The sequence below is a fragment of the Gavialis gangeticus genome, unplaced genomic scaffold (genome assembly GCF_001723915.1).
Source record: "Gavialis gangeticus isolate Ggan-Ray unplaced genomic scaffold, GavGan_comp1, whole genome shotgun sequence".
In the NCBI taxonomy this organism is placed as follows: Eukaryota; Metazoa; Chordata; order Crocodylia; family Gavialidae; genus Gavialis; species Gavialis gangeticus.
Genome location: NW_017728992.1, coordinates 68,265,815 through 68,288,368, shown reverse-complemented (window position 1 = coordinate 68,288,368; position 22,554 = coordinate 68,265,815). Strand labels below are relative to the sequence as shown.

Below are 22,554 nucleotides of genomic sequence, written 5' to 3'. Positions count from 1 at the left end.
CCGGCACGCGGCAGAGCACCCGCCTGAGCCCCCTGAGGCGGGCTCTGGGCTCCGGTCTCCGCCTCGCCCCGCAGCTCCCCCTCGCCCGGGTTATTTTCAGAGCAGGAACTGGCGAGCGGCGGGGCTGCGTGCTAGAAACCCGGAAACACCGGCAGGGCGCGAGAGGCGGGAGGGGGCGGCGGCAGCGCCGAGCTCACGTTACAGCCCGTCTGCAGCCGCTGCTCCAGCAGCAGGAGCAGCCCCGGGCGCGGGGAGCCGGGGCCGGGCGCGCTGCAGCCGCTGGGCAACAGGTGCCGGGGCCGGGGCCGAGCCATGAGCGGCGCGGGGCAGGAGCAGGAGTTTGACTTCGATTTCCTCTTCGAGTTCACGCAGAGCGACGAGTGCGGCGGGGGCAGAGGTGGGTGCAGGTCTCGTCCGCCCCCTCCACCGTGCGAGTCGAGCCAGCCCGGTTATTTCTGGAGCCCCGGGGGGCCGGCTGCTGCGTGTGGCCCTCTTGGCCCTCCCCAGCGCCGGGGCTGCGGCAGAGGGGCCCTGGGGAGTCACTCCCCCACCAGAGGGATGCTCCTCTCTGCCGCCTCCTTCAGGGGAGGGGGAAGGGGACGCCGGAACCGGGAGGGGGTTACAGGGGAGCTCAGGTTGACTATGAGACGGATTTCTTCTGACTAGGAGGGTGGGAAAGCCCTGCAACAGGCTGCCGGGAGGGGTGATGGTGTCTCCATCCTTGGAGGTTTTTAAGACCCGGCTAGACAAAGCCTGGGCTGGGGTGATGTAGTTGGGGATGGTCCTGCTTGGAGCAGGGGGCTGGACTAGGTGGCTTCCTGAGGGCCCTCACAACCCTCACTTCCTAGGATTGGACAGAGGGTGGCCCTCTGGGGGAGCTCCCCCTACACCCAGGAGGCACTGCAGGGCTGGCAGGAAGGGCAAAAACCAGCGTCTGTCTGTAGTGAGGCTCCACCGGCAGTGAACCTTTTCTCTGGCCCCCACACAACATGCTGTGTGGGGTCTGCTGTCCTGACAACGGCAACCTTTCCTTTGGCCAGGGGTGCAATTGTTTCTCAAGCCTCCTTAGCCACCTCACTCCTTCTCCAGTGAAGTGCTGGCAAGGGGCAAAGCCGGTTCCACACAGAAAAGGAAAGAAATGACAGTGTCTTGCTTGGAGTACGGTGCCAGGCCCTGTTAGGACTTTTCTGAGCTTTTCCATTTTATTTTGCAGCCGTGCTCATTTCACTGAATCATTGAATCCCAGCAAAAAAAAGGTTGGGAGGGGTCTCAGGTGGTCATCTGAGGCCCTGTTTAAAGCAGGACCATCCTCAAATACATCATCCCAGTCAAAGAGGAAGACAAAACTCTAAAATTCTTGGTTCAGAGGCGCTACCTTTTATTAGGCCCACTAGAAAATAGCAACAACAAAAACATCTTTGCAAAGAAAAATAATTGTTTTGCTATTTTCTAGTCCGTCTAATAAAAGGTATCACCTCTGAACCAAGAGTTTTAGAGTTTTGTATTCCTCTTTGTCTCAGACCAACACGGCTACAAAACAGATCCCTCATCCCCGCAAGGCTTTATCTAGTGGGTCTTAAAAACCTCCAAGGGTGGATATTCCACCACCCCTCTGGGTAACCCATTTCAGTGCTTATCTTCCTAGGGAGAAAGTTTCTCCTCATATCTGACCTAAACTTCCCTTGTGGCAGCTTGAGACCATTGCTCCTTGTTCTGCTATCTGCCACCACTGAGAACATTTGCCAGTCAAGCCAATGACAGGAATAGGTTTGATCACTGCTGCCCTTTCCAAACCACTTTTTTTTCTTAGTGAATAGATATTTTTTCACAGAAAAAAAAACCACCCAGATCTCACGCGGGTTCTAAAGGTGCATGCATGTATCTAGGATGTGGGTCAGGCCTGTGAAAGAGAAAGAACAAGTGGTAAAATCTTATTCAGGTCTTGGATTTATACCATCTCCTTCCCCTCCCCCCCCTCCCCACACACACACAGAAGTTAGGGGTTGCCTGCTCTCTTGTTTTATTTGGGACTCATCTCTAGGCAGGTATCTTTTAGGTAATCCAGTTGGGACACCATGATACAGTATGGGGATGCTGAGCCATCACTCTGGTGTAGTCTGCATGTAATAGTAACCATCCTTGAACTATGGCTGAAACTGCAATTGGTCTGTGAAGAAAAGACTTCACTGGGTGAATGCGACTTACCCATTTTTCCCCATGGTGAGGAAAACCCAAACACAGCAGGCCCCATGGTGGATTTTTGGAATTACTACTCTGTTTCCCTACACTTTACTATAAAGCTCTAATTCACGCTTCTGACTACAATGAAGTAGGAGCCCACGTTTGTACCTGATTATTGCAAACTCTCAAAGTGAAGCATTTGTCTGAATTTCATGATTACCCATTGCGTTCTTCTCAAGGGACCTCATGACATCCAAATGCTTGTGTTCATAGCAATGTTTTTTGAATATGCAGCTGTAAGGGTTTTAGATTTAAAAAATTCAGTTGTGGGTGCCAGAAATTTGGCATCTCTGGCCAAGGTTATCAAAAAGGCCAAATGAAATCAGGGACCCATATTCCATTGACTTCCAATAAGTTACTCACTTCATTCAGACAGCTTTGAAAACTGGACTTTAAGCTCCTAAATAGAAGGACCCTGAGTTGTTCAAAGCTCACCTCCAGGCCTATGTGAACTGCAGGTACTTAACACCCTATTAAAACAAAAAAAAGGGTGCTCAGCAGCTGGGAAGATCAACCCCCTTAATGCTCTAAAGGATTAAAACTTTAATCAGAGGAGAAAGTTGGAAATTTCCAAGTTACCACATGATGAAAAGTAATATGGTCAAACATGGTTGCAAAAAAGTAAGGGTCCAATTTCCAATCTCTGTAATACTGTTGAAGGTAACTCCCACTGACATGATTGGAGTTACTGCAGATTTGCACTCACCTAATGGAGATCTCTATTTGTCTCAAATTTAAAATATACCATGTAAATGTTCCTGGTAGCATGTTTGGTAATTCTGAGTCCTTGAATATCAATGCCAACATAGGCTTCGGGCTTGTAAACTGATCTGTGCCTTTGTGGAGCTGTGAAGTCAGTGAGTCTCCACATGGGCACAGAGATACACCTGCGGAGATCAGCTTGCAGGATTGTAGTTTGACATTTTATTTATAGCTGCCTTATTCTTACTCATGCAAAGTATAATAAATGTCAACATATTGGTATAAATTAATAACCTGTGTAAATATGGGGGGAGGGAGGTCCGGTTAATCATTTAGAACACTTGGCTTTTGCATTTTCATTAGTCATTTTTAATTTACACTCTAATGACATGACCCTGTTCCCAGTTCTTGTTCTTATTTACATGGCAGGATTTGCTTTCAGATTTGGTGTTCATACTTTTTGAAGATGCTTGAAGAAGGTGTTTTCATTTATGATAATTACATGTATTTTTGGAAGCATTTTTTTCCTATTTCTAAAATAAAAAGTGGGCAAATACTAAGAGAAGCTATTGTAATACATATGTATCAGGTACCTGTACAGTGCATTTTTTTGTAAATGTGTACTATTTTTTTTTTCTTTTTTTAAAATGTGTATTTTTTACAGATTAAGTAGGGTAAATACTTTGTTGCAAGTATTAGAGAGTGATTCTCAAACAGGAGTGCTGCCAGATCCTTTAAAGAGTGTCTCCTGGTGTGAGGACATAAGGGAGGGACGTATGAGGAGATAAGCACAGGTTCAGGCTTTTCCCTGCCTGGTGGATTGTCCACTCCCACTGTCCAGCCCCTCTGCAAGGAAGTAGGCACTTTAACATATACATTAATTTATGAAATTGGGCGTCACTCAATTTACAAAAGTTTTAGAGGGGTATCTCGAGTTCAGAGAGGGGTGCCTCAAGTCCAGAATGGCTGAGAACCACTGTATCAAATGTGGTGGTTCATTTGAAGTATTTGTGGTGCTGAGCTGCTGCAGTGGACCGGTCCCTAGCCCTCTTCTCATATGCTGTATGGGATCTGTGCTGGAGGTCTCTAGCAGACTACCATGCACTGCTTTTCACCCTAATACCCTGCTACATTTCATAGCACTCTGAAATGCACGGTGCTTTCCACACAAATAAAAATAGATCCCTGCCTAAGAAGCATGCAGTTCAAGCTCCTAATCCTACAATGAACTTTGCATGAGTGGTTGTTAAAGCCCACTTAATTTCAGGAGCATTTTACATGGGTACAAAAAAAGCTGTCAGTTTAGAGATCATTGCCAGACTGGCAGCTAACTTAAATGTTCTGTAGAGTTTAATCTTTCTTTGCCTGCAGGAGACTCATTGAGGAATGGGAATAAGTAACAGACTAGCGCCGGCTGTGTGGTGTCCATCAGAGCTATTCTATCAGTGCTGGGCAAGATGATTCTTGAAGGGCTGGAGTGGCACATGTAATGATGTGGCCACTTGTTTTTGGTTTTGTATTTGGACACAGAGGCATATCTAGTGGAGACCTAGCAGGGAAACTGTTTCCCCAGGCAGAAAAGGAGTTATGGGTTATCACTGAGTGTGTTCAGAAACTAAGCCCTCTTCTAGTGCTGCCTTGAGCTCTAGCCCTGCTGTAGTCTTGTTGCACTAAGTGGAAAGATGATCCAAACAACCTCTCCTGTATGTGCTAACATAATCTGATGAAATGCCAGGTGCTTCAAGCTCCATTTAGGTCAAAGGGATTTGTGGGTCCTCTGCAGCTCATCTAGTTGGGTTCTTACTTTGAAGGCTGCTGAGCTAATTTCTAGTGCCCCTTTAAAACTGTCGATATCCTTTTTGTTAATTCACTCCACAGGTTCAAATCCAGATTTGGGGGGGGGGGGGGGAAATTTAGCTATGCAGGCTTAGGAGTCACTTGAAAAAAAGGAAGGTATTAAGACTTTTTAAAATGGTTTTAAATTTTTGTTTTAAAAATACTAACTAATTTAGTCTTATGCACCAACCTTCACTTCACAGAAATTTGTGATGGCTGGATCCCTAAAATGGTGTATTTTATGGAGCATTCTCACTAATGTCACCACTATAATATAGTATGTCTTATTTAAATGCCACCATTTGGCTACTTTGATATTGGAAAATATGTAAACAAAATGGTGACTACAAACCCTATTAAACTGTGCCTATTAAGCTGATCAGTCTGTTTGGGTTCCCAATGATATACATGCAACACAGATCTTGTTCCATGTATACATGTGACCAAGACTTAATATACCTGAGTCCTATTTTTTTCCCTAATATGAATATTTCCAGAGGCCCAAATTGAGGCCAAGACCTCACAGTGTTAGAAATTATACAAACACATACATACGAAGAAATGAATCCATATATATTCTAAAGAGAGAAGGCAGTCAGAGGCTAGGAGAGAAAGCAAAGGCGCGCAATGGTAAAGGGGTCAAGGTTGCACAGCTTCCTGCTATCAGAGAACATGTGTCTTCTTGTCCCCAATCAAGACAATCATCTGCTATGCCCTGCTGTAACATAAGATAGCAAGATTGTTACAAAAATACTGGGCTTTATTAAGGCTGTGCTGTTAGGAAGAAAGACAATGCAAAAACTTTGTAAGAGGTAACATTGTGGTCAAGTTAATTTTTTTTCAAAGCAGCTGCCTTATTTTCTTTATAACTTAGCTGCTACTGCCTACCTTCCTAGGGTGTGATTAAAGTATCAAGCTAGAATATGTTTTGAATAGTTTTGTTTCATTTGTAGCATACTCTAGTGTAATTTAATGAATCTTTCTTGGTAAATAGCCAGTTTCCTAAGGCTAAGTACAAAGCGATTCAAATAGCTGTTGAACACATTAATACTGCCTGACAAGATATAAATCAGCTTGAACATCACAGAATTACTATACAGAACAGGCAACATATATTAATTTTATGGAAATATACCTCTTTTTGAATCATTGACATTAAGAAGTCTGACTGCTGTGTAGCTGGATAATGGCATCAAATTGGGTAGAGCTGATTAAACAATAAAAATAGTGGCAGCAAGTGTCCTGGTGCAACAAGCTCAGCAGCTCATTTGCATATTCAGGACTGCAGAGGATTGGATCATGTTGGGAATAGCAGTCATGGTAATTAACAAAGCTTTTCCGGATCTCTGCCTTCATGGTAAGCCTGGGTCACTGCCTAGAGGGTTTGCCTCTTGGGAGAGAAAGAAACAAACACTGTATAAGGAAGGACTCCTGTTGTAGGGAAGACTAGCTTGTTTATTGTTATTGTTCAGGAATGAAAAAAGTTACCTCTACTATGACAATATTCTTAAAAGGACCTTGCAATGAAAATGCATGTTAAAAATAACATGGGGAAATATTCTTTAAAAACAGGACTAACCAAAATTAGAGGATCTGTTTCTTTTCTCAATTTAGGGTCAGGTTGTGCTGTTAGGACACTGGACTGGATAAGATGAGGATCCAGAGCTCCTTCTTCAGACCTCTGAAAGGTACTGAAGAAGGATACCTACTGTGCCACCCTGTATGTGCATGAACTGGGCATCACTTGACATGGCCAGCCATCTTTGCTGGTTTGTTTAAAGAAGGCTCCCCCCTCAACTCTGATGCTAACAGGGAGCAGTACTGCAGGTATCTGTACTGGCTTTTGCACAGACAGACAGTAAGTATGTGAGTGGGGCTCCCTACACTGTATCTCCCTCACACTTTCCCACACATCTCACAAAGCGTCCTTGCAAGAGCAAACCCTATCTGGCCCTTTATAGTGCAATGTACTGAAACTCACCTACAGTCATTCAGTGACCAAGCAGTGTAGCCCATGTGGTAACATGATCTAAGATCCTGCCTAGTTTTCCTGCATTAGCTGTGTTGCTGAACCAACACTTCCAAATATATCTTAGTAATGTCGTCAAATAGATAAAGTATAGATCAGGAGAACACTGGCTGTGCTTAAAAGGTTGTATAAAATAACAAATATTATTTTAGTTGAATTCTGGGAGCACAAAGTATTAAGAACTCCATATGAATCCTTTTCCAGGTGCGGGTTTGACTAGAGGATAAGCGGACCCAGAAACTGGAGTGGTATAAGAGGGTTTTTGTATTCCAAAACTAGTTGTAAAGTAGAACCAGTGGGAACTTAACCATGGTGAAAATTTCACCTGTATGTGATTTCAGCAGAATGTATTTGATCATGTTCTTTACATTAGATGCCCCCTACTTTATTTCCCTCTTCCCTTCCCTTGTCCCCCTCCCACCCAACATTTGTTTATTTCCTCTCTTGGGTCTATAGTTCACATGTAGTCATTGCAAGCTTCTGCCTGAGTGACCAGTCTCTGAACAGTAGTTTTGTGGCTTGAAGACTGAATTCTGCTTTTAAGACTTACATTTAAGAAAGGGAGCTGTTCAAAGGAGTGTCTTGGAGATAAATTCAGTTTCACCAAGGATGTTTTGCTTCATGCCACCAGAGTACTTATACTTTAGGAAGCACCAGTTTCCAGCACCTAACCTACTTTGCATGCCTGTGCTATGTAATGTTAAGTAATGACAGTGCGTTTGTGGGATTATAGTATCCTACTTCACTAAGAATCAGTAGGTGACTGAGATTGTATCTATGTGCAACACCTCATGTCATTCTCTTTTTTTTTCCAGAACACTATAATTATGCAACTCCAAATGTAAATGCAGGTTTGCCTCTAAATGTGGCACATTCCTCATTGTCAGCTCCATGTCATGGCCTTCAGACAACCAATCCAGTCATTTCAATTGTCCCATCAACAAATCATCCTTCTGGATATGGAGGACATATTGACAGTGTGGCCTCTGAATATTATCTGTCTCCAAATGTCAGACCTAATGGAGCTCCAGCATTAGAAAGCCCTAGAATTGAGATAACTTCTTATCTGGGACTGCACCATAACAACAACCAGTTTTTCCATGATGCTGAGGTTGAGGAAGCTATCCCAAATGCTAAAAGATCACCTTCTACTGCTACTTTGAACTTACCAAACATCGAGGCTTATAGAGACCCATCTTGCCTGAGTCCAGCAAGTAGCTTGTCTTCCAGAAGCTGCAATTCTGAAGCTTCCTCCTATGAATCCAATTATTCTTATCCATATACTTCACCGCAGACATCCCCATGGCAGTCACCATGTGTGTCTCCTAAGACCACTGACACTGAGGAAGGATATCAGCGCAGTATGGTGGCCTGCACTTTACTTAATTCACCAAGACATTCTCCATCTACATCTCCCAGAACAAGCATTACTGAGGAAAACTGGTTAAGTACTCGCAACTCCAGACCACCATCTCCTTGTAATAAAAGAAAATATAGTCTAAATGGTAGACAGACCTCCTACTCACCACACCACTCTCCAACACCCTCTCCTCAGAATTCTCCTCGGGTTAGTGTAACTGATGACACATGGCTGGGAAACACTAACCAGTACACCAGTTCTGCTATAGTTGCAGCTATCAATGCCCTTACCACTGACAGTACGATAGACATGAATGATGGGATTCCTATTAAGTCTAGGAAGACTGCAATAGATCATACCCCATCCATGACACTCAAGACTGAACCAACTGGTGAGGATCCTGGGACCATATCACCAACTGCTGACTTGTCACCAGAAGAGTTTTCTGGGTTTCAGCACATCAGGAAAGGAAACTTCTGTGACCAGTACCTTTCTGTGCCACAGCACACATATCCATGGGTCAAACCAAAGTCTCTGACTCCTGCATCCTACATGAGGTACGGTTTCCTGATACTACAGGAAAAAAAATTAATAATGCCCTTATGTGTACTTTTTCTCCTTTTCTTGTCTACCTTTCCTTTTCCAACCAAATCTCTCCCCTTCCCACATGAACCATTTAATTGCTCTACTTTGCACTTCCATAACACTGCATCTTTAATGTATGGTGTGACCCTAGATAAAACCTTTATCAGTAACAATGTAATACTTGGAATCAATGGTCCTGGGAGTTGCAACTTGCAACACATTGTTCTATTCCTGGGAGACTGAATCCTATTCCTGGAAATAGAGAGACCATGAATACAGGTGCATTCAGAAACCTGGACCTGTCAGTCAGCAGGACAATAGGGTGCTGTGAAACCTGTGGCTTTAGTAATTAATTAAGCATGTTCATGTTTTCCCCATAAAACAATTACATGTCTTACTGGGATGCCTGCTAATGGAGCTCTGACAGAGTCTTTTTGGCTAAAGCCTTTTGCGCAGTGTATAAAAACATAAAATAATTTTTGTTATTTTATACAGTATTCTACTCTTATATTTCACTCACTTTATCTGAAAACTAGTCAGCAGTCTTCCTTTGCTGCATGTCTGATGGTGGATTTTCAACAATGTTTTGTCAATTAACAAAAACGTCATTGGATACTAATAACACATGACATATATCCTGTCACTTTTTTTATCATGTAGTGACACTAGTTGTCAGCATAGGAAAAGCCTATGCTGTCAGAATTTTTAAGTGAATGTAATACATCCTTAGGTATAGCGTTTATTTCTTAAATGCTCCTAGAAAAAAATCTTTCAGAAAGTCCAAATACTAGTCTATGATTTCTAGTTCTTATCATAAAAGTCAGTGAATTTGCAGGTCTGACTGGCTATGTGCTTTGATTAAATGAATTGACACTCTTTAAATGTGAAGCCAAATGGTAGATAAGTAGGGGAAATGCCTTTCCCTACATTCTCCTCTCCCCCACTTTTTTTCAAGGTTACTTCTTTGTAGTGCTGGCTGTCTTCAAAAGTCACTAAACAAATTGTGACATCTACCATAGGAAAAAGTATTGTGCCTTTTCAATTTCACACCCAGCCCTGGTCCTCCTTTCTTGGGTTTGTATAATTCTAGAATGACCAAAAGCATCTGTCTGAGTTCCCTTTAGGAACCTGATCCTGCACAGTGGTGACCAATTGCTTAATGATGCTAAATACTCTCCACTTCACTAAAGTTGCTGGGAAATGAGCACTCTATACCTTGCAGGACTGAGCTCTCAGTTTGTATAGCACCGGATAAATCCGTTAGGGCCCTCTTGCATATTTAAAAAGCCTTTTGTGTTATCCCTCCAAAGGTGTAAACTAATCTAAATTCATTGCAAAAGCAGAAAATTCAAAACACACGCATACACCAGATTTCAAGGGGAACAATATGACAATTGACCAACATTCTCTTTTATCTTTCAGTTACAGAGCGCCACCCTGTTACATGTTATTATATGCAGGCAGAATGCACCCAACATTCCAATGTGCTAAAATAAACAAAAAAGGTGAAATGTGCAAAAACTGAGCCTCAGCATGCTGTGTATTTAACATTTTTTCCACTGTTTTGGTCTTGTATAAAATATGTTTCCTGGTTCACAATATGTTTCCATGTGATCTCATTAACTTGTGCTCTGGGGCAGCTGGAAGCTACTGTAGAAATGTGATTTTAAGTTATTTCACCAATCAAATACACTGACCACGTTTCCTTTCACAAAAAATATCTCACATTTTATGTATATGAAAGAGAGATGGGTAATTGAACACAGACGTCAACAGGATCACAGACTACGCAACAGAAATGATGTTGTTTTAAATCTTTCCAAAAAACTGGATAAGAATTTGTCACAACAGATCTGGATTTTTTCCTGTTATTTTACACATCTGTTCTATTTCAATTGCTAGGATTTTAGGGTTAGGTTTCAACAAACAATTAAGATTCCAAAATCCACCCTGTCATAATGATTTTTAGATAACCACATTTGATTACCTCCTCTATCTCTTCCTGAGTATATGTTAAAATTTTCATAAAAAGAAGGCATGACTCAGAAAATCACTCTTTTTTTTCTTTACTTCTCTGAACTTCTAATTTTATTTAGTTTGTTTTTTTCTGCCCCAGACTACATGCCAGTAGTAGAGGTCCTTAGTGATATTTTGAATAGTTTCAAATGTTCGTGACCTTGTTTCACTCACATTAAAACTAGTCTAGCTTATCATAGGGTTTACCTATGAGCAAACTAGAGAATAGAGAAAAGTACAGAATTCCATCTACAGCTGAGATTTTCCTAATCCTGCAGTCTTTTAAAATCTAAAATATCTACTAATTACAGCTCCAGTTTCCAACATGTGTGAGCATTGCAGGATTGGGACAAATCAGAATTAGATCCCAATCTGGGGCTTAATGACAGAACAGCCATAGACCTGAATTTGAACAGCACTGGCCTTTTAGACTCCAATTCCTACCGACAAAAACTTTAATGCTCACACAGACACCTGTTGAAATCTTTACAGCTCTGCATGGCCACTGTAGATCACAGGGCAAAACCAAATCCCGCCACTGATACCATGGCAGGTGAAATCTGACTGAGTCTGCTGAGGTTAGAACCCTAGTGAAGGTCTAGGGCAACAGAAGGATACCTGTTATCGACCCACATGCCACTCCAATTCCTAGGGAGGCACTTGCTTGATTCTGCTGCTCTAGACAATGGTGGCATTGCCTGTTTTGGTGTTGTTCCATGAATTCAAGATTAGATTTTTTAGCCTACATTCTCCAACCCCAACAGTTAAAAAAAAACCAAGTCAGGGTCCACAAATTCTCTTCAATATCATGAGCTATCTTTAAAAAAGTGCCACATTTTAGATTAGATTTCTTCATGTTTTGTTTTGAACTAGTATGCTACTCTTCTCTCCAAGACCATGAAAGTTAGAATTCTTTTCCCCATGTCAAAGAAGGCTAAGAATCTGTCATAATCGAGATTCCAGGAAGTGGTAAATTAGTGATAAAATCACAGGAGTTGGCTCCCTTAGCCTCCCCTTTGTAATCCATGTAAAAGTCAGGTGGATTTGCTTTGCCTAGAGAAGAGAATAGGAAGCACTATCATACAGACTTGTACTTGGAGGAGTCAGAGAAAACAGGGCCAAAGACCTATTCTATAAGGATCAGACAGCAAAGCTGTTCCATAAGAGATGATAAGCTATGCTCAGCAATGACCTACAGGAGTGGGTACACACAGTCTCTGTGTTTCTGCAAGACCTGCAGCTATGCATTTTATTCCCTGGCAAAGTATTTTCAAGACCAGTAGCAACTATCCGTTATATTTGCTAAGGTATTTGATCTTGTTGGGTTAACATAGTATTCCTGAGGACTACTCTAGGGGGATATCTCAGTAAAACCGACCTCTTTATCCCCTCCTTGTTTTTGAATGTACTCAAAGTCTCTTGTGAGATCTTTATTAATGATCTTTGTTTTTGTTTTTGATGGTTTAGTTTTTAGGACAGTGCAGTATTAAATTCAGAGCAGTGAGAGATGCAATAAAGGCCTTAAGATTCTTAACTATGCTGTAGTTTTCCATGAAACATGTCTTGTGCTTTCCAAGTTCTTGCCTTAAAATCAATAAAAAACTAATTGTGCCTATACAAGTCATATTCTGAAGCTTGGGTTTTAGGACCTCAGTGCCCCTGAGCATAAAAATAATTTACACTTATATTTCACCATTGATCATGAAACATTTGAAAGGACTTTGTAAACTATATACAGGAGTCACTTGCTTCACATATCCATGAAATGCAGCTACCTCTAACATGGAAAACTGCACGAGTTTTAACAACTTATAGCTACAATTCAGCTCTGTCAAATAGAAAATGATACAAATTAGTCAAATACATTTGTAGGGAAATACACAATGCATTGATTTCTCAGTTTCCAAGCACTTCAAGGAAGAGACCATGCTTTCACGTAACAGAGCCTTATCTTGATTTTGAGCCCTACTCTAATAAAAACATTAAATAATAACAGTTCTCCTGGGCAAGCCCATTATAGCTAGGCATACAACCTGGAATCTAACCAGACCTTAGTACTGACTTTCTATCTTGGGTGCTTATATGATTTCAGTTACGATAACCTACAAACACTTCAACAGATTTCATGTATTTATTCTCACACCATTTTTCTGAGGTAAGGAAGTTCTATTCATCACTCTTTTATAGATGTGGGGAACTGAACTTCTGCCTTAGTATAGATAAACCCTACATGACATGATCAAAGTAAGAATGAAAAACCCTTGGTAGAGCAGGATGCTAACCTCTGATCTCCTAATAAACCACTGGATCATCCCTCTTTTCATTCCCCCTACAAAAAGTGCCACAAGATCTTTAATGGCCACTAGCAGTCAGACCATCTATTGTGTATCTCATTAAAAATAACAGTCTTCCATTTACACTACAGCCAAAAGCTGAACTACTGTTTCCAGAATAAATATAAGTTCTTTAGCATAGCGATGAGATGTTAATCAGATATTTTTTATTTTTAATACATTATCAACAGCTTAAATCTTGCTTGACAAACTGTCCAATTTAAATAACTGAATTAAGAAAGAAGGCACATTTTCTTAGCATGATTTCAGAGATATTTCTAAAAACTACTATAAAATTAGGAGTTAGGTATAAGAGGCAAGAGTTTTTGTGGGTGATATCTTTCATTGGACCAACTGCATGTCTGGGATAAAATTAAACAAGCGTTTGAATACAAAGTAAAAAAAAACAGTGTTTTTAATTTATATCAAGACTTTTCAACTTAAAGGCTTGGCATTTTATATGCTGAGGAAACCAAGAAATGTTACTCACATGGGTAGTCTCAGTGAGCTCAGTGGAAACACTCATGTGAGCAAAGTTACTCAAAGCCATAGGTGTTTGTGGAATTGGGCCCTAAATTTACTCATCTTAGTTCAGTTCCTACTTCCTTCATTTCTGCATTTGGGGGCCTAAATGGGGGGAAAGGTGGTTAATATAACAAGACCAATTTGCATTCCCATCTTCTGGGATTGTACAGGGACAAATCTGGTGGCTGATATAATCAAGAACAACTCTGAGGCTACTGTAACTTTGTTTAATTTTCCAGGTACCTCATTGCAGAATAGCCATAATGCCACACTTCTCAGTTGTGTTCCATGCCTGTGGGCAACTGGGCTATTATTGAGTCAGCCCAAACAGTTTTACTTGAACAGAGGATATTGTTAGACCCTGTATGCACAATGCACGGCCCCATTACTGAGATAGCAATAAGAAAAGGCCATAAGGTATCAGATTTTTCATTATACCTTTGATTTTTCTGGCATTTTTTAGGAGCAGGAGCACACATATAGCCTGATTCACCAATGCAGTATTTTCAAACTGTTGTAAAATAATTGACTGTGTGGACTACTCTTGATTTACACTTACCTCCAAGGAGCAAGATACAAATTAGACCTTATATAAAATCAGCCATGTGGTTCCCAAACCCTTAAATATAGCCAGGTTACTTAAGGGCTATTTAAAAAAAAAAGATATGGGTCACATTTACTGATTTTAAGGGTCTAAGTTTTATTCAAAAGCCACAAAGTTTGGGTTGCAAAATGTGTCATGGACTACTGAAAATGGGGCTTAGGTTTTGAAACCTTTTGGAGCACATGAGGATTTTACCCAAGGTCTTACACTTTTTGAAGTTGATAATATAATCTATTGCTTAATATCATTTCTCTTAAAGGCCGAGGTCTGTCAGCCTGGCTGATCTGTATTGATTTAAGGATGTGAAATTTCTGGTGTATGTGAAATAAGTCATTATTCATCAGTCTTGTGGCCTGATTTATGTAGGGCTGAGCTGTGCTAATCCAGTTTTTAAAAAAATGAATCCCAAGTTTGTGAACTGAGTTGAAACAACCACATTTAGCTAGATTTTAAAAGTAGCACAGCTGGATTCATTGTGACCCAGGAGAAAACTTTCATTCTTGAAAAGCAATGGGCTCAAATCTTGGCTGATGTGGTATAAATTGAAATCCATTTAACTATGTTAATCTATACCAGTCAAGATTCTTTCCCAATATTTCTTTTTCACTGCAGTGTTTAGTATCTGCAAGTTGCCTTGCTGAGCCCTCTCAAATTGATAGGGAGTAATTTTCAATACCCAGATTTATACTGTAACACTAAAACATTTGCTCGGCAACTTTTTCCCCCCCTTTTAACTATGTTATGCTGCAGGAAATTAAGTGCATGATGAAGATAACCTAAAATAGGAAATAGGTCTGACAGCCACAGCCCATGACACTGTTAAATGCATCACGCTGCTTCCTTTATCAGGAAAACTGCTCTTCATTGTCAATTTATTATTGGTCAAGAATTATTATAGAGAGATTAATGATTTTAAATGATAGATTGCAGGCTAAGCAGGAAATCATTTTTTATAACCCATGGCATACAATGAATCGGTGACTTTCTAAGTTAATTATATTGAAATTTTCAGGTATTAATTTGAAACTTCTTTAAAAATAGGAACAGATACAGTTTTTGCCAGTCAGTTTAAATGTCTTTTTTAAAATTCTTTTCCCCTTGAGGACTTAAAGATTAGTGATTGTGGTTGGACTACTGCTGGGAAGGGGGTTAAAAAGCTTTAATCTGATAGATTTTGTATTTTCAGAGTAAAGAAAAAAATCCATCACATGCAAATTTACTTAAAAAAGCAGAAACTTATTATTAAATATATGCACCGATCATCAGGAGAGATGCAGCTGTTTTGCTCTGCTCCTTGTCATTTATCATTAGTCAAACAGAGTTTCTCCAGAAACTTTTCCAGGAATGTTTCTGACAAAAATATATTTAATACACAATATACATACCATGGCAGCCTTAAACACTTGCCAGCTGACTTTAGATAACTAAGAGGATTGCTTGGCCCTTATTTGAGAGCATAATACTGAGAAAGGGCATCAGGGGCCCTGTTTCCCTTCATTCCCTCTGCACTTTGTTGCCTTTATAGAACCAGATAGACATGTAGCCCCTGTGCATAGTATGAACTGCTCTGCTGCCGTAATGTCTCAAGAGGATCACCTCCCCTCCCCCCTACGATTTCCTAAGGGCAAGGAGCAGAGTGGGCAAGTGGTGCTGCCCTCCATCACCATATGGGGTGCTGGCTGGCTAGTTGGCGAGGCTTGTAAATGGTACCTTAACAGTTCCTTAATTCTGGCAATTAGTAAGTAATAACTTTTGAACACTATATTTCTCTGTGTTACTAATATTTTTAGTATAAAATTATGCTGATTCTAAATTGTCAGAAATTCCATCGTGCTGCATCATGCTGACACTCACATGGGTAATCAGCATGGTTGTAACCCTTACATCCACCACACAGACCTCTGGCACTTGAGCTAACATTATAAGTAATACCAATAGTAAGTCATCTATTATTCTTCATGTGGATCAGCAGTAGAGGGGGTTAAAACACACTGGCCAGGTACATCTGTACCTAGTCAAAAAGCCCAAGGTAGAATCAATCTAAATTATGCAGTTTCTGTAAGTGGCTTAGTTTAGATTGGTAGGAAACAGAATATATATTCACTCTTTGGTGGAGGGGGACAAATCTTAAACCAGGTTCTACCATTTTTAAACCAATCTGTGTGTGCTGAACTTCTTTTCTGTTATAGGTATGGACAGGTTTTATGTGCCAAACTTCTGTTCTGTTATGGCTATAGACTGGTTATGATCACTTATACTGCTAAAAGTCTGTACCTGGCCATTGTGTCAACAGTTCTCACAAATGCTTGCTCATATCCCACTTCTTGCTGCTTGTTCTAGTCCTACTTCCATTTAGGATCGGGAGTGGGTGAGATGTGATGATTGCCACTTAACTCTCTTGTGTGATATCTGAGCACAGACACTAATGGGCTTTAACCATGTTATCCCAAAGATCTGCCTGGGCTTGGAATGGTACTGAGACTTGAACTACCAGCATCATTTCTAATTATGTTTGCATGTGTGCTCATGCACTTACTCCTGTATACACATCACATGTGCTGATAACAAAGTGCTGAATGAGTATTTTTTAAAAAAATATTTCCATGGTGTACATATAAGCTGAGGCCCTAATTTTAGAAAGAATTAATATGTGCATTTTTTTTTTTTTTTTTTTTACTGACCCAGTGGTGCTACTCATGATTTCTTTAAGAATTTGGTAAAGTGTCTGGTCTTAAAAAAGGGGAGGCCACATAGAGTGCTTTGAGGGAATCTGGGCTCTTTCTGATGCTGTTACAAAACTATTGGCACAAATCTTTCAAAGATGATACATTTTTGTAAAAGAAACTGATTTTTTTTTAATTAAGAAAGATGCATAAAGCCTCATAGTTTTAATTCCTTAAGGTAGTTTAATATCCAAAAAATATAGTGTGAAAGATTCTCTTTTAAAAATGTTCTTTTCCAATTAGTCAGGGCTGCTGGAGGGCTAAGTTAATATCAAAGGCCTCCAATTCACTGAATAACAGAAAGTCTGACAGATATTAGTTTTTGCCTTCTTTATAGGACACTTGTGGTTCATGGGTGTGATGTAATTCTCAAGAATCACCCCTTCACTAATGTTTTCACTTCATATTATGTTAAAGCGTGGCTCTACTCTGAAAGTGGCTATGTAAAAATGGCACTTTGTAAGTTGTCAGGTCTGCTCGTTTTAGTGACTGTAGTATGTCTTTAATATTTTTATAATTCCCGAGTCAATAAGGGCTAGAAGGAGTGAGTAGGATTCTGTTCTGGCTTGTGCATCATCATCAGGAGAATTTGAAACTAAGTTTGGTTTTCAGACTATTGTTTGTCACACATGGATCAGAAAGAACGGAGCTTCCATTTGAGAATCCAGTGGAAGTTTTCAGGATTGAAAGTTAGAGGAAAAAAGTCCTGTAAACTAAGCAGATTTGGCCTAGGCAGTGAATTACATAAAATACAGAGCTTCCATAGTACCAATTGAATGGTAATTTTAAGAGTAGAAACACTCTTTAAAAATTCTTCCAGATCTTTCCTTTCACTTTTGTCCTTAGATTCAAAGATCAATACATTAAAATGTTTTTAAACCATGCTTAGAAAATTTTTCCATTTTGTTTACAAATCTGATAGCATCTGGCTCATCAAATATTCTTTACCCATAAATCTTCATAAAATAACCATTACCTTTTAAATTACTTATGTCATGGCATTATCCATATTGATGAAATTTTAAATGTAAGATGGTGAAGGATGAACTGCTAAACATGGTCTCTAAAGTAATAGTACCAGATTCTTGTGGTTTGTGATAGTATACTTGAGATTAATATTTAATATCCTTTCCATTCCATTATAGCCCATCCCTGCCTGCCCTTGACTGGCAGTTGCCATCTCACTCAGGACCTTATGAACTTCGGATTGAAGTGCAGCCGAAATCTCATCACAGAGCTCATTATGAGACGGAAGGAAGTCGAGGGGCTGTGAAGGCATCTGCTGGGGGACATCCTATTGTGCAGGTATCAATATTTGTATTGGCAGGAAGGCTTGTTTATCCTGGCACACTGTAGCTAGCACCCCTCTACTCTTGCAAAAAAAGGGCCAAGAGATCTTTAATGACCAAAAAGAAATGAGCATATATGTATATATGTGTGTGTATATATATATATGCCTTTACATCTGTAGATCAATGTTCAAGTAATATAAGGCAGCTATATATATTTTCTTTCTTACTTTCCTTTTCCCTTCTTTTTGTTGCTGTAGTTGCATCAAAATGAAGAAGCAGCTACAAATAGATACATATCTTTTCTGTGCACTAGCATCCAACTCAACAAACATTTGGCTAGAAGCTAAAAATTGAGGGCCCATTTTACCTGTCAGAGTACACACATACAAATCCCACTGAAGGGTAAATTCCTCAGTTTATTTAGTTCTTACTCATGGCTGGATCCATTTGAAGATTTGAATGTGTGTTATAGGGAAAAGGTAAGCCCATATTATGAAAACTTCAGTAAATTAGGGGAAAGTGTAGAAGCATTTGAAATATGTTCTGTTGTAATCCTTCTACCTCTCTAGACACTAGTATGTATCTGAAACCCACATCTAATATAAGGGTTCCTGCTAACATTTTAATTTCTATATATTCTGTATTTAATAGTGTCAAATTGAATGAGATTAATCTCATTCATTTTAATGGGACTTGTTGCAGGAACAGGAGCAGGAAGATTTGTGTTCCATTTGGCTGTACAGAATGGCAATTTACAGGACTTTCTCCAGTAAGAAGTGTTAGCTAGGAGATGAGTGAATCCTATGACTCTCCTTCTCCAGAATTTAAACGCTCTAGTTTAAAAGTTTTGAAACCTTCTCTAATGAATCCCATTCCTGAAGCATAATAGACTGTTCCATTTGCTCACACAATCAGTCCCACTAAAGTCAGCAGGACTGGTTATAGAAGGCCAGGGGTTGGGTGCAGATCCATAACATTTGTTTTAAGCTAAGTGCTTGTTCAGGGGGTAGCATCCTTGCATCCAAAGATCAGCTATATGGCTGGGCGGTTTCTGACCTAGACAGAAGCTGTGCATACAAATATTGCATGTATTTGTGTAATTGCTTTAAAATCACTTATAGATTATCCAACAAATCTATTATTCAGACTGGAATCCTGTTCCTTGAAGGAATGATGCAACCTTAAGAAAGATGATACTTGGCAGGGAATGCTATGTATATTTTGTATTCCAGCGAGCTAGCTGAAGAGACTCTGAAAGTGTGTCAGCAGTCAAACATGGTTTGTCTCTCTCTGCCAAAACTCATCAGTGACATGGGATTATGAGGGAGACCTGCTGAAAGACTAAGGATTTTAGCAGAACATTTGTGAATGGCATTGTGAACGTGAGCGTTGTGGCAGCACACTTGATGACAATCAATACATACTCTGTTAGCTGCTTTCATGCAAGAAAATGTAAATAGGAAGCATCTATTTACAGTGGGCAACTTGACATTTAAAATGTTCAGCTCACTTTACAGAAAAAATGAATATGTTGCCAACACTTAATTGACATCCAGGCACTCTTCCTATCATCTCCTGTACCAGTGTGCAGGGAATGAAGTATGCGACCTCTGAATAGATAGGTTGGTGGAAAGGAAAGGAAAGGAAAGGAAAGGAGAAAAAGAAAGAGAAACAGAAAGAGAAAAGCAGAGGAGGAAGACTGGATGGAAGAAAGATGACAAAGAAGGAAAAGGAAATAATTAAAAAAAAAATGTACCCATTTCAGTCAGACCAATTTAGTTTGATAAAGATGAATCTATTTCACAGCCTTTCTACTGCAACAGGGAATTTAAACTTCACATCCCAATCCCCACCTCTCCAAAGCGAACAGAAAAACAAAAGGTAACTTTTTCCCCCTAGACTAAACAGTGTTAGAGTTAGCTGTTCAGAAAAACTAACTTTGCTTCTCTGACAAAGATAGCCCTTGGGCTTTTTTAAGAACAAATTATATACAAGAAGAAAGCATCTAGAACTCCTACCAGTGGGAAGTGAGAACTTTCATAGCTGTATTAGGACACTGAGGGTGATTTCTGATAAGCCTGGGACAGGCCAGAAGTGAGAAATGAAGATCTGAAACTCTGAGTTTCAGTCTCTGTTTTGGTTTAGTCTGTTATCTCTCCCCACATACAGACATTGGTCCAAGGTTCAGAGTCCCCATCCTTGTGTGAAACTTCACAACCATGCGGTGCATCTAAGAATGAGGGTTTGGTTTGGGTTCTTCCTTCTGATAGAGTCTGGTGTTTGTGATTGTATTACCCCATTCAAACCCATCATACAAATCTGCTGCCCCTGCCCCCACTGCCTCTCTGCACCATGTAGCCTATTCTCTTGTCCTAGCAGTTGCAGGTTTCAATGGTGATTATTTTGGTGCTTTTGGTTTAAACACATTTATTTTGGTGCTTTTGTTTCACACTTATTCCCCTGCCTAAAGGGAAAATGCAGTGGAAAAAACCCCAAAATCAGTGGAGAAATGAGGGGAGCATTAACTTCGTGCTGCTTGCTCAGACCCCCAGCAAGTCATTCAAGTCCAAAGAAGCTTCCCCTCCTTTTCTGTCTCCCAGACATGCTAACACAAACACCCTTTGTTCAGGGAGGGGAGGTAGAACGAGAAAGCAGCCTTGGAAGTAGCACAGTTCCCCAGCAAAAAAGGTTAAATGCTGTGGCAAACTGCCATGTAGGTTACTGTTCTCCAGCCAGACATTATTTGCCTCTGTTTCCTCCCTCCCCCTCCCTGCTTAATGGTCATTAGTTTTTTCATCACAGCAATAGCTCCCCTTGAAGGAGGTGGGAAAGTACAGGTACGGGGAGAAGCCAGTGACTCCTCAGGTAAACAGTCTGCCAGAAGGGAGCACGGCAGGAGGGCAGGCTCCTCTCCTGGGTATGACAGGAACTGCAGGCCTTGAGGATAACTTTCTCTTGGGTCCTCAAGGCAGGTGAAATTCATCCCTGCTGCAGAGGAAGTCATTGTGTTAGCTTTACATTGCAGCTTAGTGTTAGAAACGAAGGCTGTGTTAATACACAACATGTCATTCACTTTATTCCAAAATCATACTATGCAGAGAGTCTCCACCTTTGTATTGTCTTGCACACACAGTGGCAAGGAGTCAAGAAGGGGAGCATTTACCTAATTCCATTACCACCCTGCCAAATAAAACTCCATGCAAATAGCACAAGGAGGCTATAGCCCAAAGGTTATTTGAGCCCTGACCCCACCCTGGAGGGTACAAGTCACTTTCCAGCCCATCTGCACCCTCCAGCTTACCAGGGATGATTGCTGTAGGATTTCACCCAGCATGATTTTGTGCCTCCAGTAATTTCATTCAGTTCAGCCGTGCCCATCCCCACTGCCAGATTTACTTTATTGATGGATTTTTGTGCATGCAAATCTGCATTTAGAGGCACTCAGCAACAGGAGCCCCTTCTTTCTGTGTTACCCTCCTACACATTTCCTTTTTACTTGTTTGGGTGTTTGGTTGCCATTGCAGCCCCAAGCTATCAGTGTTCTTGATTTCTAAATGTTTTGAGAGTGGGCTGTGCTGACACACCTAGCAAGCTAAAAACACTTCAGAACATGGGCAAATTATAGTTGCTGGTGAGTTGGTGCTGATGAGGTAATGGCTGGCAAGGGTTTTTATACCTTGGCTTGTAGAATATATTACTAGTCATAATGATTCTATAGGTGATACTTTCCCCTCTGAGTCAGTCCTGTGGAAGTATATTGTGCTGCTGGAGGTGCCAGATTAGATTGAAAACTGAGACCCTCACCATTTGAGAACCAAAATCAAGTAATCACTGCAATATGTTGCACTGTCTGCAGAGGTCAAAGTTACTAACCCTACAGTTTCTTGAGGTACAATTAGATCCTAAAGTGATAGGCAAAATACAAAACTTGAAAGCACATCCACTAAAGATTTCTGGCCAAACTGCAATTGGAGTGAGTTGGCTCTAGTTACACCAGTGATGAATTTGACACACCATTTGTACAGCCTATAATCTTCCTCTGGTGATTTCATTTGGAGCTATTTCCCATTTTTCATTCTAAAAATGGTTGAGTTGGTGCTATACAAAATGGCTGTTGCATTTGACCCAAAGGTAGCTGCATTCAGCTGCAGGTGAGTAGTCTAGTACAGTGGTTCTCAACCTTTTTTGTACTGGGACCCATTTGCCAAGATTGATGGCTTGTCCCAACCCATGCCCACCTGGCCCTGACAGTGCCCAACCCACAGTCCCCTCCCCACCCCCCGAGCCATGCTGGGGCCCCTCACCCAC

The 22,554-nt window shown here is 40.7% G+C and overlaps 1 protein-coding gene across 3 annotated transcripts in view; it reads left to right on the top strand.

The window, feature by feature from the left end:
- The window catches only part of NFATC1 (nuclear factor of activated T-cells 1), a 157,247-nt gene that overhangs the window by 5,763 nt on the left and 128,930 nt on the right, over positions 1 to 22,554 (top strand). For 2 of the 3 annotated variants that reach the window (XM_019524065.1, XM_019524085.1), the window contains exons 2-3: positions 7,624 to 8,725; positions 18,100 to 18,259. In XM_019524065.1, the coding sequence (XP_019379610.1) occupies positions 7,624 to 8,725; positions 18,100 to 18,259 (1,262 nt within the window). Of the gene's footprint in view, positions 1 to 17; positions 398 to 7,623; positions 8,726 to 18,099; positions 18,260 to 22,554 lie in introns of those variants that run through there. The other variant, XM_019524074.1, reaches the window with a different exon arrangement.